This window comes from Lithobates pipiens, unplaced genomic scaffold, assembly GCF_037356315.1.
Source record: "Lithobates pipiens isolate NorthernLeopardFrog02 unplaced genomic scaffold, aLitPip1_a1.2 Scaffold_19, whole genome shotgun sequence".
In the NCBI taxonomy this organism is placed as follows: Eukaryota; Metazoa; Chordata; class Amphibia; order Anura; family Ranidae; genus Lithobates; species Lithobates pipiens.
Window position 1 is genome coordinate 422,839,765 of NW_027507764.1, and position 14,207 is coordinate 422,853,971.

The window sequence follows — 14,207 nt, forward strand, 5'->3', positions numbered from 1 at the left end:
AGACAGGCCATTTTAATTAAAATTTTTCTGTAGCACCACATGTTATATGTTACATGTTATATGTTTATCTTATATCTGTCACTTTTCTACTTCAATAAAAATGTATTAAACAACAAAAAAAACAAAACAGCATAATAAAAGAGAACAATATATGCTTGATTACAAAGGCTGTGTAATATCTTAACCATGATCTCACTACATCGGTGGCACCATAGTATACTTCTGTCCTGGCAGATATGGGAGCGCTATAACAAGGGACATATAGGGGGTTATTTACTTAAAGAAAATCCACTTTGCACTGCAATTGCACTTGAAAGTGCACTTGAAAGTAAAGTCGCTGTAGATCTGAGGGGGACATGCAAGGAAAATAAAAAACAGCATTTTAGCTTGCACATGATTGGATGATAAAATCAGAAGAACTTCCACTCATTTCAGATCTATGCCTTAGGCCGCGTACACACGGGCGGACTGTCTGCCCAACTTAGTCCGCCGAAACACATTTCAGCGGACAGTCCGCTCATGTGTGGGCTTCAGCGTACTTTTTCAGCGGACAGTCTGGCGGACTAAGTCTTTCGGAATGTTGGAAAGACTGTCCGTCGGACTCGCATTTCAGCGGACAGTCTGCCCGTGTGTGTGCCAGTCCGCCCTACTTTTGAAATGAGCGGACTTTTCCCACCCGGAGAAAAGTCCGCTCATTTCGAGCGGGTATCCAGGTAGGTGGGGCCCGCGACGGAGAGGTCGCTGGCCCCGCCGCCTGGTATGGACTTAAAGGGGAACCCCAACGCCGAAAAAAATCGGCGTGGGGGTCCCCCACAAGTCCACAACAGACCCTTGTCCGAGCACGCTACCCGGCTGGCCAGGAAAGGGGGGCGAGCGAGTGCCCCCCCTCCTGAGCCGTACCAGGCCGCGTGCCCTCAACATGGGGGGTGCCTTGGGGAAGGGGGGGCCACGCGGCCCCCCCACCCCAAAGCACCTTGTCCCCATGTTGATGAGGACAAGGCCCTCTTCCCGACAACCCTGGCCGTTGGTTGTCGGGGTCTGCGGGCGGGGGGCTTATCGGAATCCGGGAGCCCCCTTTAATAAGGGGGCCCCCGGATACCGGCCCCCCACCCTATGTGAATGAGTATGGGGTACAATGTACCCCTACCCATTCACCTGTAAAATAAAAGTACCAAAAAAAAACAACACACGAGATAAAATATTTTATTGCACAGCTCCGGGGGTCTTCGGGGGTCTTCTCGCCGGACTCCTCCGCTATCTTCTTGTAGCTCTTTTGCTAGCGGAGGAGTACGGCTTTCTTCCCCGCCGCCGGCCTCTTCTCCCGACTTCGGGGGGTCTTGTCCCCCTCTTCGGTTCTTCTGCCGGGCCACCGCGCCTTCTCATAGCTCTTTTACAGGCGGTTGCCCGGTCTTCTGTCGCCGCCGTCGCCGCCGCCTTCCGTTCTTCTTCTTCTTCTTCTTCTTCTCCAGGAGATGTTGCCTCGACGATCTCTCCGGCCGGAATGCCAGAGCCGCACTGCGCGGCCACTTATATAGTGACAATGGGGCGGTGTCACATGGTATATGTCACATGGGCTCGTCACATGGGTTGATGTCACATGGGGACTATGACATCGTAAGGGGGCGGGGTCACCATGTGACACCAACCCATGTGACATATACCATGTGACACCGCCCCATTGTCACTATATAAGTGGCCGTGCAGCGCGGCTCTGGCATTCCGGCCCGAGAGATCGTCGAGGCAACATCTCCTGGAGAAGAAGAAGAAGAAGAAGAAGAACGGAAGGCGGCGGCGACGGCAGCGACAGAAGACCGGGCCACCGCCTGTAAAAGAGCTATAAGAAGGCGCGGTGGCCCGGCAGAAGAACCGAAGAGGGGGACAAGACCCCCGAAGTCGGGAGAAGAGGCCGGCGGCGGGGAAGAAAGCCGGACTCCTCCGCTAGCAAAAGAGCTACAAGAAGATAGCGGAGGAGTCCGGCGAGAAGACCCCCGAAGACGGAAGACCCCCGGAGCTGTGCAATAAAATATTTTATCTCGTGTGTTGTGTTTTTTTTTGTACTTTATTTTACAGGTGAATGGGTAGGGGTACATTGTACCCCATACTCATTCACATAGGGTGGGGGGCCGGTATCCGGGGGCCCCCTTATTAAAGGGGGCTCCCGGATTCCGATAAGCCCCCGCCCGCAGACCCCGTCAACCAACGGCCAGGGTTGTCGGGAAGAGGCCCTTGTCCTCATCAACATGGGGACAAGGTGCTTTGGGGTGGGGGGGCCGCGCGGCCCCCCCTTCCCCAAGGCACCCCCCATGTTGAGGGCACGCGGCCTGGTACGGCTTAGGAGGGGGGGCGCTCGAGGGTCTGTTGTGGACTTGGGGGGGACCCACACGCCGATTTTTTTCGGCGTTGGGTTCCCCTTTAAGTCCATACCAGGCGGCGGGGTCAGCGACGTCTCCTTCACGGGCCCCGCCTACCTGGAGACGTGCTCGAAATGAGCGGACTTTCCTCCGCGTGTGTGGGCGAGTCCGTTCATTTCAAAAGTACGGCGGATTGTATGGCGGACTTAGTCCGCCGTATTAGTCCGCTCAAAAAGTGCCGTGTGTGGGCAAGTCCATTCATTCGAAAGTATGACGGACTGTCTGTCGGATTGTCTGACGGACTTAGTTGGCCAGACAGTCCGCCACGTGTGTACGCGGCCTTAGATTTAGAGCGACTGCACTTTCAAGTGCACTTGCAGTGCAAAGTGGATTTGCCTTTCGTAAATAACCTCCATAGCATCTCACAAAAGTGAGTACACCCCTCACATTTCTGTAAATATTTTATTATATCTTTTAATGTGACAACACTGAAGAAATGTCACTTTGCTACAATATTAAGTAATGAGTGTACAGCTTGTATAACAGTGCAAATTTGCTGTCCCCTCAAAATAACACACAGCCATTAATGTCTGACAACAAAAGTGAGTACACCCCTACGTGAAAATGTCCAAATTGGGCCCAAAGTGTCAAACTTTTGTGTGGCCACCATTATTTTCCAGCACTGCCTTAACCCTCTTGGGCATGTAGTTCACCAGAGTTTCACACATTGCCACTAGAGTCCTCTTCCACTCATCCACGTTGACATCACAGATCTGGTGAATGTTAGAGACCTCGTGCTCCTCCACCTTCGGTTTGAGGATGCCCCACAGATGCTCAATAGGTTTTAGGTCTGGAGACATGCTTTGCCAGTCCATTACCTTTACCCTCAGCTTCTTAAGCAAGGTGGTAATCTTGGAGGTGTGTTTGGGGTCGTTATCATGTTGGAATACTGCCCTGTGGCCCAGTCTCTGAAGGGAGGGGATCATGCTCTGCTTCAGTGTGTCAAAGTACACGTTGGCATTCATGGTTCCCTCAACTGTAGCTCCCCAGTGCAGGCAGCACTCATGCAGCTCCAGACCATGACACTCCCACCACCATGCTTGACTGTAAGCAAGACACACTTGTCTTTGTATTCCCCACCTGGTTGCCGCCACACACGCTTGACACCATGTGAACCAATTAAGTTTATGTTGGTTTCATCAGACCACAGGACATAGCTCCAGTATCCATGTCCTTAGTCTGCTTGTCTTCAGCAAACTGCTTGCGTTCTTGTGCATCATCTTTAGAAGAGGCTTCCTTCTGGGACGATAGCCATGCAGACTGATTTGATGCAATGTGTGGTGTATGGTCTGAACACTGACAGGCTGCTCCCCCACCCCTTTACCCTTCTCAGCAATATTGGCAGCACTCATACATCTATTTCACAAAGACAACCTCTGGATATAACGCTGAGCACGTGCACTCAATTCTTTGGTCAACCATGGCGAGGCCTGTTCTGAGTGGAACCTGTCCTGTTAAACCACTGTATTGTCTTGGCCACTGTGCTGCAGCTCAGTTTTAGGGTCTTGGCAATCTTCTTATAGCCTAGGCCATCTTTATGTAGAGCAACAATTCTTTTTTTTTCACATCCCCAGAGAGTTCTTGAGGTGCCATGTTGAACTTCCAGTGACCAGTATGAGAGAGTGAGAGTGATAACACCAAATTTAACACTCACTTTTGTGAGATACTATATATTCCCAATCTAGTGATACAAAAATATAATACCGAGAACTGGGATATATGGTCGAAGGAGGTGACAAAAATGTGTTTGTTTGACAAAAATATACATTTGCATATCAGTAATAGCACTATATCAGCTGCTAACGATGATCACAAGAGATTCCCTCAGGCTGGTTTTACCCAAGTTGATCGATCGATCAACTTGGTACATTCAGCCTGTCCATTAATAGTTTGAATCAGCAGGAATTCAGCAGGAACCGGCCAAGATTTGAACCATATAGCAGACTGAGGTTTATTTACTAAAGTGCAAAATCTGGTCCAGCTATGCATGGTAGCCAATCAGATTCTAACTCCAGCTTGTTTAATTAAGATTTACAAAAACTGGAAGCTGATGTTCTCTCCCTGGTTTTCCTTTGGTGTGCTGTGGGTGGCTCTTTGGGATCATCACATGGGGGAAGAAGGCATGCCATTGCGACCAGGAGTGCCTTAGAAGGATGGCTTCTCAGGAGTGGTTGCAAGAGGGAACCTACAGGAGCAAGGAGTAAGGTAATTATTACTCCTTGTTCCTGTACCCCTAAACTTAAAGTGGAAGGCCACCCTAAAATAAAAAAATTACATTCATATTTTCAAAATAAATAAATAAAAATATATATTTTTTTTAACTTACCTGAAACCGCTATTGCTAGGCAGTCTTCCTAATCTGCCTCTTCCTATTCCGCTGTGCTTCCTCCTCTTTGGCGTGCGGCCCCATTGCCTTCTGGGAAATATGTGTGTCCCAGAAAACAACGGGACCATTCACAAAGTGCAGCGCAGTAGGAAACAGGCAGTGAAGCTGCAAGGCTCCACTACCTGTTTTCCTTTGTTAAGATGGAGTTGCCGGCAGCTGATCCGATGGACGGATCGGCCTGGGGGGGGGGGGGGGGCGACATTGGGGGCTCGCTGGTCAGGTAAGTGTCCTTATTAAAAGTCAGCAGCTACAGTGTTTGTAGCTGCTGACTTTAAAAATAAATCGCAGCCGGACCTTCTCTTTAAGGAACAGTTTACCCTTGCAGTGCAGTGGGACCCCACTACAAGGGTATATTTTGGCGAATTCCTAGAGGTTGGTCATACTGAAGGTAGAGATGTTTTTTTGTGACAAGTGATAATGGAAAATACTTCTAGCAGATTAGCAGGTAAAATGTTCCACAGCACAAGGGAATATGAAAATCCTTCAGGGAAAGTGTAAAGACTCTCAAACTAAACATTGTGTTTTTTTAAACGTAGTAAAACACAATGCTGAAAAAAAAACTTGTTGGCTTTTTATAGCCTTTTACATTTTATTTTAATACAACATTAACCAACTGATTTTGCTATCAATATTTTACATAAACTTTTAGTGATCATTGTCAGGTATTAATTCATGATATTTTGTGTTATATAGTACACGTGTGAGCTAAATAATAATCAGCCAGGGCTGCAGATTGAGGAAAGGGGGGGGGGGGACTCCACCCACATGGTAATTTCCTATAAATTAGCACCTTGCTGTACTTTCAGGATCAAGGCATTTTCAAATGACTCACATAAGGCATAAGTGTGTGCTATCAAGGCTGCAACAGACAACATTTATTTATGCATCGAATTGCTCTTGTGCACTCAGTTTAGGATGTCAGCATTATACCTTACTGGGAACGTCACAAGTGTTTTTGGAACTAACATGTCATTTGTAGTTGATGAAGTGGGAGTATTTGGCTCACAAAACATGATGATTCTGATAACTGTACTCATTATCTTTTTAATTCTCCTGACCATCCTGGGTAACAGTCTTGTTATTGTAGCTTTTATTGAAGACAAACGACTTCGAAACAGGAGCAATTTTTTTATTCTCAATTTAGCCATCTGTGATTTTGTCATTGGTGAGTCACTAATCCCTTTCAATAATTAAAAATATAGAATAAAATATTGAAGATACGAAATAACTGCTTTGTTAAATGAATTATTTTTGTTCTGTATTACACTCAAGAATACAATAAAATTTAAGTGATAATAATATTGTATGTGTGGTTATGTGGCATGGGGCCTTTCCATCAATAAGTACGTACATTTTGTTATACTGCATTACATTTATTATACAAACTGTTGTTTTAAAATGTTGGCAATGTTCTATTTTAAAAATAAAAAGATTTTAATTGGAGCTGTCACACTTTTTATGCTGTATGCAGCTTAGAACAGGTTAGAGCATCTTTGACATACTTTGCTATGTGTTTTTTTTTCATTGATGTGTGTCTTTAACCTGTATTAGTGTGCATTTTGTTGCATTTTTCCTCAAGCATTTTACTATTCATTGTCTAAAAAAATAATCTCTGCCAGCCATTCAAATGGTCTACTGCATAAAATGCAGTGTAATGTACTTCACGTGCATTTTATTGCTATAATGTGTTAGCATTAATTTGTAGAACGTGCAGAGGCTGCATTTTCTGCAACACTATGCTCTGCAGTACAGAGGTATAAACAGGGAAAAGGGATGGGGAGAGAGGCGCCAAGCTGCCAATAGTGTAGCAGTGCCAGGTAAAAGTCATCCATTCCCAATCCAGCCCACACCAGAGCTACTGACAGGAGCAGAGTAAAGCCGGGGCAGGATTCCAAGCAAGCAAGCCGTCACAGGAGACTCGATCTGTCAAGGAGCTGTCAACCATCCAGGGTGCTGTGACCAATCAGAACGTGTTTCTATTTAAAATATTTGCATTACCTTTACAATATAACATGGCAATATCTTAATTCCATATTTCTGGCTATAATACTGATTCTGTGGTTTCAAGTTACTGTGGTTTATGAGTCACTGTGCAAGAGCACAGATGCAGATCTGCAGCGCTGACATCACTCTAAATTCACTTGCTGCATTCTTGATTTAGATTCGTGAATCAAAAGTATTGAAGCCAAACCAAAGATTGTGAGGCCCCTACATTTTTCAGAAGGTCAGTGGCAGCAACTTTTGTCCATTCCAGATAGGTTTCCTTTATTCGGAGCTCATAGAAATACATGATACTTCTGGGAATGGGAAAGCATGTGATCTTCTCTACTTCTCCCCAGAATGCAGTGCTTGGCCTTGAGTGGCCAATCACTAGGCCCAAACATTGACATGTTGAGTAGTGGAGGAAGTCATTAGCCCCATGTAAGCTTCAACACTGACCGACATGTAGCTTAGAAAGGGATTAGACCTACAGCTCCAACAGATGAACAAAGTGATGGGAGAGCATGGCAGAGGTGTGGACAGTGGGTGGGCATTTGGGCCTTTAAGAGAGCCTGAATAGGTTAAGTAACAGTTTCCCTTTAAGTAGTGCTGACTCTCAGAAGTATGTTACATTATTCCTAAAATTTGTTTTACATTATTTGTAATATTTGTATTAGCTTAAGAAAAGAATATGCAAGTCAGTCTATGCAACGTAGCATTTTTCTTTTGTATCCTTCAAAGGGGCCATCTGCATTCCACTTTATGTACCATACGTCTTTACTGGCAAGTGGATACTTGGGAAATTCTTATGTAAGCTCTGGCTCATTATTGACAACCTCATGTGTACAGCTTCAGCATTTAATGTCGTTCTTATTAGTTACGATCGGTTTCTGGCGGTCACAATGGCTGTAAGTATTTCACAAGGTGGCTTATGTTATCATTATTCTAGAATTTATTGTGTGTGTGTATATATATATATATTTTACATGTGTGAAATTAATAAGACACCTCCCTATACTTACATGCAGCAATACTTTTAAATCAAAAGACCCAACTAAGAAAATTATTACTATACTGGGACCCAAAAAAGAGTTATTACCAAAATATCATTCATACAAAGACAAATAACAATGGCTGAATAATAAAAAAAACAAACAAACACACAAACAGGAAATGCATTTATTTTAAATTAAAGCGGTTGTTCAAAAAAAGAAAAAAAACTGCAAGGAAATTGCATAATGTGCTAGTATGCATTGCATACTGAGAGGGCTGACATGTTCCCCTGTCTGTCTTCTGAGTTCGCGAGCTCCGGCTATGTGATTGGCCGAAGCCGCGATGATGTCCCTCCCGCGCATATGCATTGGAGCCCTCAGTTCCGGTGAAGTTCTGGCACGAAGCTTTGAAGGTATGCCAGCCCTTTAGAGCAATTGTGCCAGTGATGCCACTGGCTGCATGCACGGTGCACGTTTAGGAGATATCCATTTTACCTAGAGATAAGCCTTATTATAGGCTTAGCTCTAGGTAAACATGACCAAGTGGGGTTTACAACCGCTTTAAGTATAGTTGTAAGTCTTTTCTAATTTGTAAAGCAGAAAAGTGAAAAACTAACATATTAATAATAAAACCTCTAAAGCAGGGTTCCACCCTAAAGTGGAACTTCCACTCATCGGAACCCTCCCCCCCTCCGGTGTCACAGTTGGCACCTTTCATGGGGGAGGGGGGTGCAGATACCTGTCTAAGACAGGTATTTGCAACCACTTCCGGGCATAGACTCCCACGGGAGTCTATGCTGTTTCTTGTCCCGGCGTGCTGTCTGCTGGGACACACACGGGTCCCAGAGACAGCGCGGACCATTCCTATTGCGCTGCGCGACTTGTGCATGCGCAGTAGGGAACTGGGAAGTGAAGCCGCAATGCTTCACTTCCTGATTCCCTCACCTAGAATGGTGGCGGCAGCATACGAGAGCCGAGCGATCGATCGGCCTTGGCTGCCGACATCACTGGACCCTGGGTCCATTTATTAAAAGTCAGCAGCTGTAGTATTTATAGCTGCTGGCTTTTAATAATTTTTTTTCCAGTGAAATCCGTCTTTAAATTCAAGATAGAGAATATCATTCCAATGTAAATGCTCATACATATGCAAAACTTAAACATAACACTGGGAAGGTATAAAAGACCTACATTCTGCACCCTGTGTGGTGCAGATTCCCCCCCCCCCTGTTTATAGCCCCTAACGGGGCTTCTAAACATTTTTTAAAAAACTAAATGAGTAAAAAAAATTGTAAAAAATTATAAAAATAATAACTACTGATACTGAATACCAATGCACACATTGTGTTTGAGCTTTGACTGTGCACACCTATGCCTACATTCAGTTCTTTATTTCTAATACATAAAAAAATAAATGTTTTTCATGAAGCATTGTTAGTCCCTGAATGTGACCTGATATGAGCCTGTTGCAACCGAGCTCAGATGCAGCCTGTATAATCCCCGGGCCTTGCACACACTAATTATTGTACTATAATAGTTGCCACAGATTTCACACTTGAAGAAACTAGGCTAGACAGTTAAGTGGCAATCCACCCCAAACACGTCTCATGCAGGCAGCAACAATATAGTGAATGGCAGTCTCCAACCCAAATTTAATAAAAAAAATATTTCCAGTAGAAAACAAAATTAAAATCATCATTTAATAAAAATAGGTAATAATAATAATAATAATATTAGGTAATAATAGGTAATAGCTAAACATTGTTTAGCGTGAACAAAAATATCACTGAAAGCTAGGAATATTACAAGCACATTTTGTATTATATGTGTTCTTTAGCTTAAACCTGTCATGTCGCTATTCAGAGCAAGGTAACTGGCTCTCTTGATAGCCCTCTTACTTGTTTGTTGATGCATATCCCATGCTTCCATACCACCCAGTTTGCTTTCTGGAGTCCTAAGTGCAAAGCCCTTTGTTGGCACTTGAATAAGCAAAGTTAAGGGATTAATTTAAAGTATATTTCCACTTTTGCAGCCAAATTGGGCTAACAACTACTTTTTACGTTTTACATATCCCCAGTCACATAACATAATCTACGTTGTAACAAAAAAATTCAACAAATTGCAGCTTACCCAATTTATATACTGCATTCTGGACAATCCAGTAGGGGAAAATCCTAGGTATTTTTTTATTTTTTATTTGCCATAGTAAACACATAGTCTAAATGGTGCAGGCAGATCTTCATTATCAATTATAACTAGATTTGAACACTGTCTGTCCTAACAAAGGGTTAAAGGTGCACAGGCTGGACTTCTTGCATTGCATGTTAATGACTGAGGTTCCTTTCGGTCAGCCATGACACCACCTCTTGAGAAACATCTAAAAAGTAAAAAAATATTTTAAAAAATTAGGCAAGCTGTGTGAATAGGAACACATACCAAACATATAGTGGGGTTTTCTCAAATTTGACTGGAAATGTAGAAATACACTATATGTGCATTCTGTGTTTGTACTTTATTATTAGCTTTGAACACTGTACACTTTTTGCTAGTCATCAAGTCAGTAACGAATGTTTATTATGTTTTCCCGCCTAATGTCTACATTTATAAAATACTTAAGCCACCTTCCTTTATCCATGTTTCCAGGTCATGTATCGCTCTCAGCAGTACCGTCATTGTAAGACAGTGCTTACAATGGCCACGATTTGGATACTGTCCTCTCTTCTATACAGTCCAGCTATTCTGTTCTGGGAATACTTACACAGTGACAGCTACCTTTCTGAAGATCTCTGCTTGCCTGCCTACTATTATGATTGGCACTTTCTTTTGGCAGCTTCTTCTTTTGATTTTATACTTCCTTTGTTAGGCATTTCATTCTTCAATCTGGGCCTTTATTGGAACATCAGGACAAGGAGTAGATCAAAACTTTGGACTGCCATATATCCAGGTTTTTCTAATCGAGAAGATATGCACCAAATACCATACATAACACCAGCAAAACGTATCCCCAATGGGGCGAGTAACATACAAGAGACAGAAATAAATGTGGTCAAGGCATCTTTACCTCAAATGCTAAGAAAACATTTTTCCAAAAAGACTAAGACCCGGTTAGAAAATGTCCAGGGACAAACAAGGCATATGCGAATTGTGAAGTTATCTCAGGATAAAAAGATTGCCAAATCTCTCTTTGTTTTAGTCTGTGTTTTTTGTATTTGCTGGGCTCCTTATTCCCTCCTTATGACAACTCGTGCTGCCTGCCGTGATTATTGTATTGCCTCTTATTGGTATGACATTACGTTTTGGTTGTTGTGGATTAATTCCTCTGTAAACCCTATCCTCTATCCATTATGCCATGAAAGTTTTAGGAGAGCATTTACCAAAATAGTTTACAAGTATGTAAGGAACGCCTAATAATTTTTGGCAGGAAAGTATAACATAGTAATGCGTTGGATGAGAATTTTTTTTCATGATCGAGGAGGGTAATTTTATACTGCCATAAAATAAATAAATAAATATAATTATATCTAGATCTATCCAAAAATGCTATAGCTTAAACTGAACAGCTATACTGGATTTCAGAACCATAGGCCTGATCTATCAGTGTGATTCTACTAAGAGCTAAAGTTCCTTTTCCTCAGCTACCAATCAGATCCAGATCTGAGCTGAAAGTATGAATCTAAATGGTAGCTTTGGAGGTAGTAAAAAAAATATGAAGACTGCAACAGAGGTGATTTACTAAAGGAGTAGAAAATGTTCTCTTAGCTTATTGAACATGGTGACGTTTTATTACCTTCAATCATCTAGTCATATGCACTAAAGCTCCTTTTTTTTTTTTTTTTTTGCATGTGATTAGAGGTTCATAGCTTAACAACCAAGTAAACATGGTCTACTCCTTTAGTAAATCAGCCCCACTGCTTTTATTATTATTCATCAGAGATCTGGAGAACTATATAACTTATAACTGTAGCTCCTCCTTTGGATTGGTTTGTTTCCTTTTGTTATTTTCTATGCCTTTACTACTTTTTTTTTAAATAATGTTAAATAAGCCACGGAAAAGTTGCTGTAAGTTTTCTGCTGTACTGTCATTTTCTTTGTAAAAAGGTGAATAAAATATTCAAATACAACAATTGATGTCTAGTATTACCTTCACTGGATTGAAGTTTCCACTGCAACAACCTTCACAAATGTGTTTCCACTTTGATAAAAAGGAAACTTGATGACAATTTTTTAAATATAATGTATGTTCATATGACCATTTAAATGTGTATACAGTAATCTTGCATGGTAAAGAGACCTATATCAAAATAAGCTTTTCACATATTAACCATCTGGCCCCATTACAGTTACATGGTTAAATACATTCTTATAATACTTATGATTGCTGCAGAAAACACTGCTTTGGGCTCCAATGGCGACCAGTCATATAATGCTGTGTACACACGACTGGACTTTCCGACAGACTAGGTCCGGCGGTCTTCCGATGGACTTTCGGTGGACTTCTGATGGACTTTCCGAACTAAGTGACTTGGCCACACACAATCACACTAAAGTCTGATGGATTCCACCGTGATGATGTATGACCGGACTAGAATAAGGAAGTTCATAGCCAGTAGCCAATAGCTGCCCTAGTGTCAGTTTTCGTCTGTCGGACTAGCATACAGACGAACTGATTTTTCGACCGGACTCGAGTCCGTCAGAAAGATTTGAAACTTGTTCTAAATCTAAAGTTCATCTGACTTTGACAGCAAAGGTCCGATGAAGCCCACACACGGTCGATTTGTCCGATGGATTTGTTCCGTCTGACCTTTTCTGTCAAAAAGACGGCCGCGTGTACAAGGCATAAGTAAATACCTAGCTACTGCTCACATGATATCAGGTAAAGGAGGGATAATGTTGCAGATGATTGCCATTGTGCAGGTAGGCTGTATTACAGTATCTTTGCAATACTCTTAGCTGGTTCCTCATTTTTTAGGATCTCTAAAAATGAGAGCTAAGTTGCAGTGCGGGGAAAACCAGCAAATGATTTTGCTGCTGGAGGCAGGGCAACAGCTCAGCAACCATGTGAATTTTTTGCCCAAGGCTCATCAGGTGAAGTACATGTGATGTATGTAGAATTACAGCATGCTATAGGACAGTCCTGCTGCCAGGGACAGGGAGTTGAACAACACAAATGAGGTGAAAGGGAAATAAGCATACACTCATTTTATCTTTGTGAAAGTGTTTATGTCTACCTAGTTGGCTGTGAAAGATATATATTATTTAAGGCGCTGACTGCTGTTTTACACTGGCAATAACATGGATCTGGGTGCGCAATGAAAAGTGTAAAGACACGTGGTCATACAGCTTTATACTAGCTTTTCTGGAGACATAATGGCAGGTTGGTATATTTCACTGAGGTATGGTGTGCTCCATGAGCTGTGGAAAGAGTTTGTTATCAGGCCTACATGTGTAACAGATAACCTGGTGATGCCTGTAAATCTTGATTTTCTAACGGGTCCCTCTTCATCACTGCTGGAGGACATGCTAGCCTAGTCTAAAGCAGACTTATGTGACTATCAGGAGGAATGTGTGCCTACTGTGGTTTGATAGTGTTTTTTTCCACAAGGTGATCACAGGGGTGCTGCGACTATTCCTCTCCACTCTCCTCTGATATTTACTGCTGTTCATCCAGATCTTATCCATTTCCTTACTGTCATCACCCAACTCCAAAGCTGCGATGATGAGATTAATTTTTGGGTTGAGGTGCTCTCGACCACCTTTGTCCCTCTCATACCCTTTTTAATCCATGAATGTCACTGCCACCCCTAATAACACTGACAGTACCACATGCAGTGACTTTTCCACTTACAGCTGTTTCCCTTGCAGGTCTTCTTTTCATGCTCATATATCTGAGAAAATGGCTAAATTCTAACATTTAAATATCTATACACAGCTCAGTTGCCTGCTCAATAAAAACAACTTGCTGCGTTTTGTTTCATAGAAGAGAGTACTTGAACGTACTGAGGAGAAATCATAAGTAGTAACTTGCCTCTGAACAAAGATTCTAAATTATAATCTCCTTGCGGCTGCGAAGACGACTGACTCTTATGGATAAATGGACCTTTTGGAAGTTTGGTAAAATATTCAAAAAAGCGCTCATATGTTGGTGATGCTAGTAGCTATCACAAATGTTGGATTTTGAATTTTGATTCCAGTGTGAACTGGCATTAACTCTGTATACCATGGTGCTCTGCTGTTGTTCACAGGCATATTAAAATTTAGCAATTTTTTTTAAAATACATCCACAAATGAATAAATATGGTCCTAAGCAAGCTAATAATTTTCAAGCAATGAGATAAGAAACCATTTTTCAACAAGAAGTATCACATTACATAAATAAGCCAGGGTTATAATTCTGATCTAGAGTTGAACAGAATGAAAAACCTGGAGGGAAAAGAGTCAATA

At 42.5% G+C, this 14,207-nt stretch overlaps 1 protein-coding gene across 1 annotated transcript; it reads left to right on the forward strand.

The window, feature by feature from the left end:
- Positions 1-5,607: 5,607 nt before the first annotated feature.
- LOC143997137 (histamine H3 receptor-like) lies at positions 5,608-11,597 on the forward strand. The gene is made up of 3 exons (XM_077492587.1): positions 5,608-5,962; positions 7,519-7,685; positions 10,410-11,597. Exons 1-3 carry the CDS (start codon positions 5,713-5,715, stop codon positions 11,172-11,174), a joined length of 1,182 nt encoding a protein of 393 aa, XP_077348713.1. The 5' UTR covers positions 5,608-5,712; the 3' UTR covers positions 11,175-11,597.
- Positions 11,598-14,207: the final 2,610 nt, after the last annotated feature.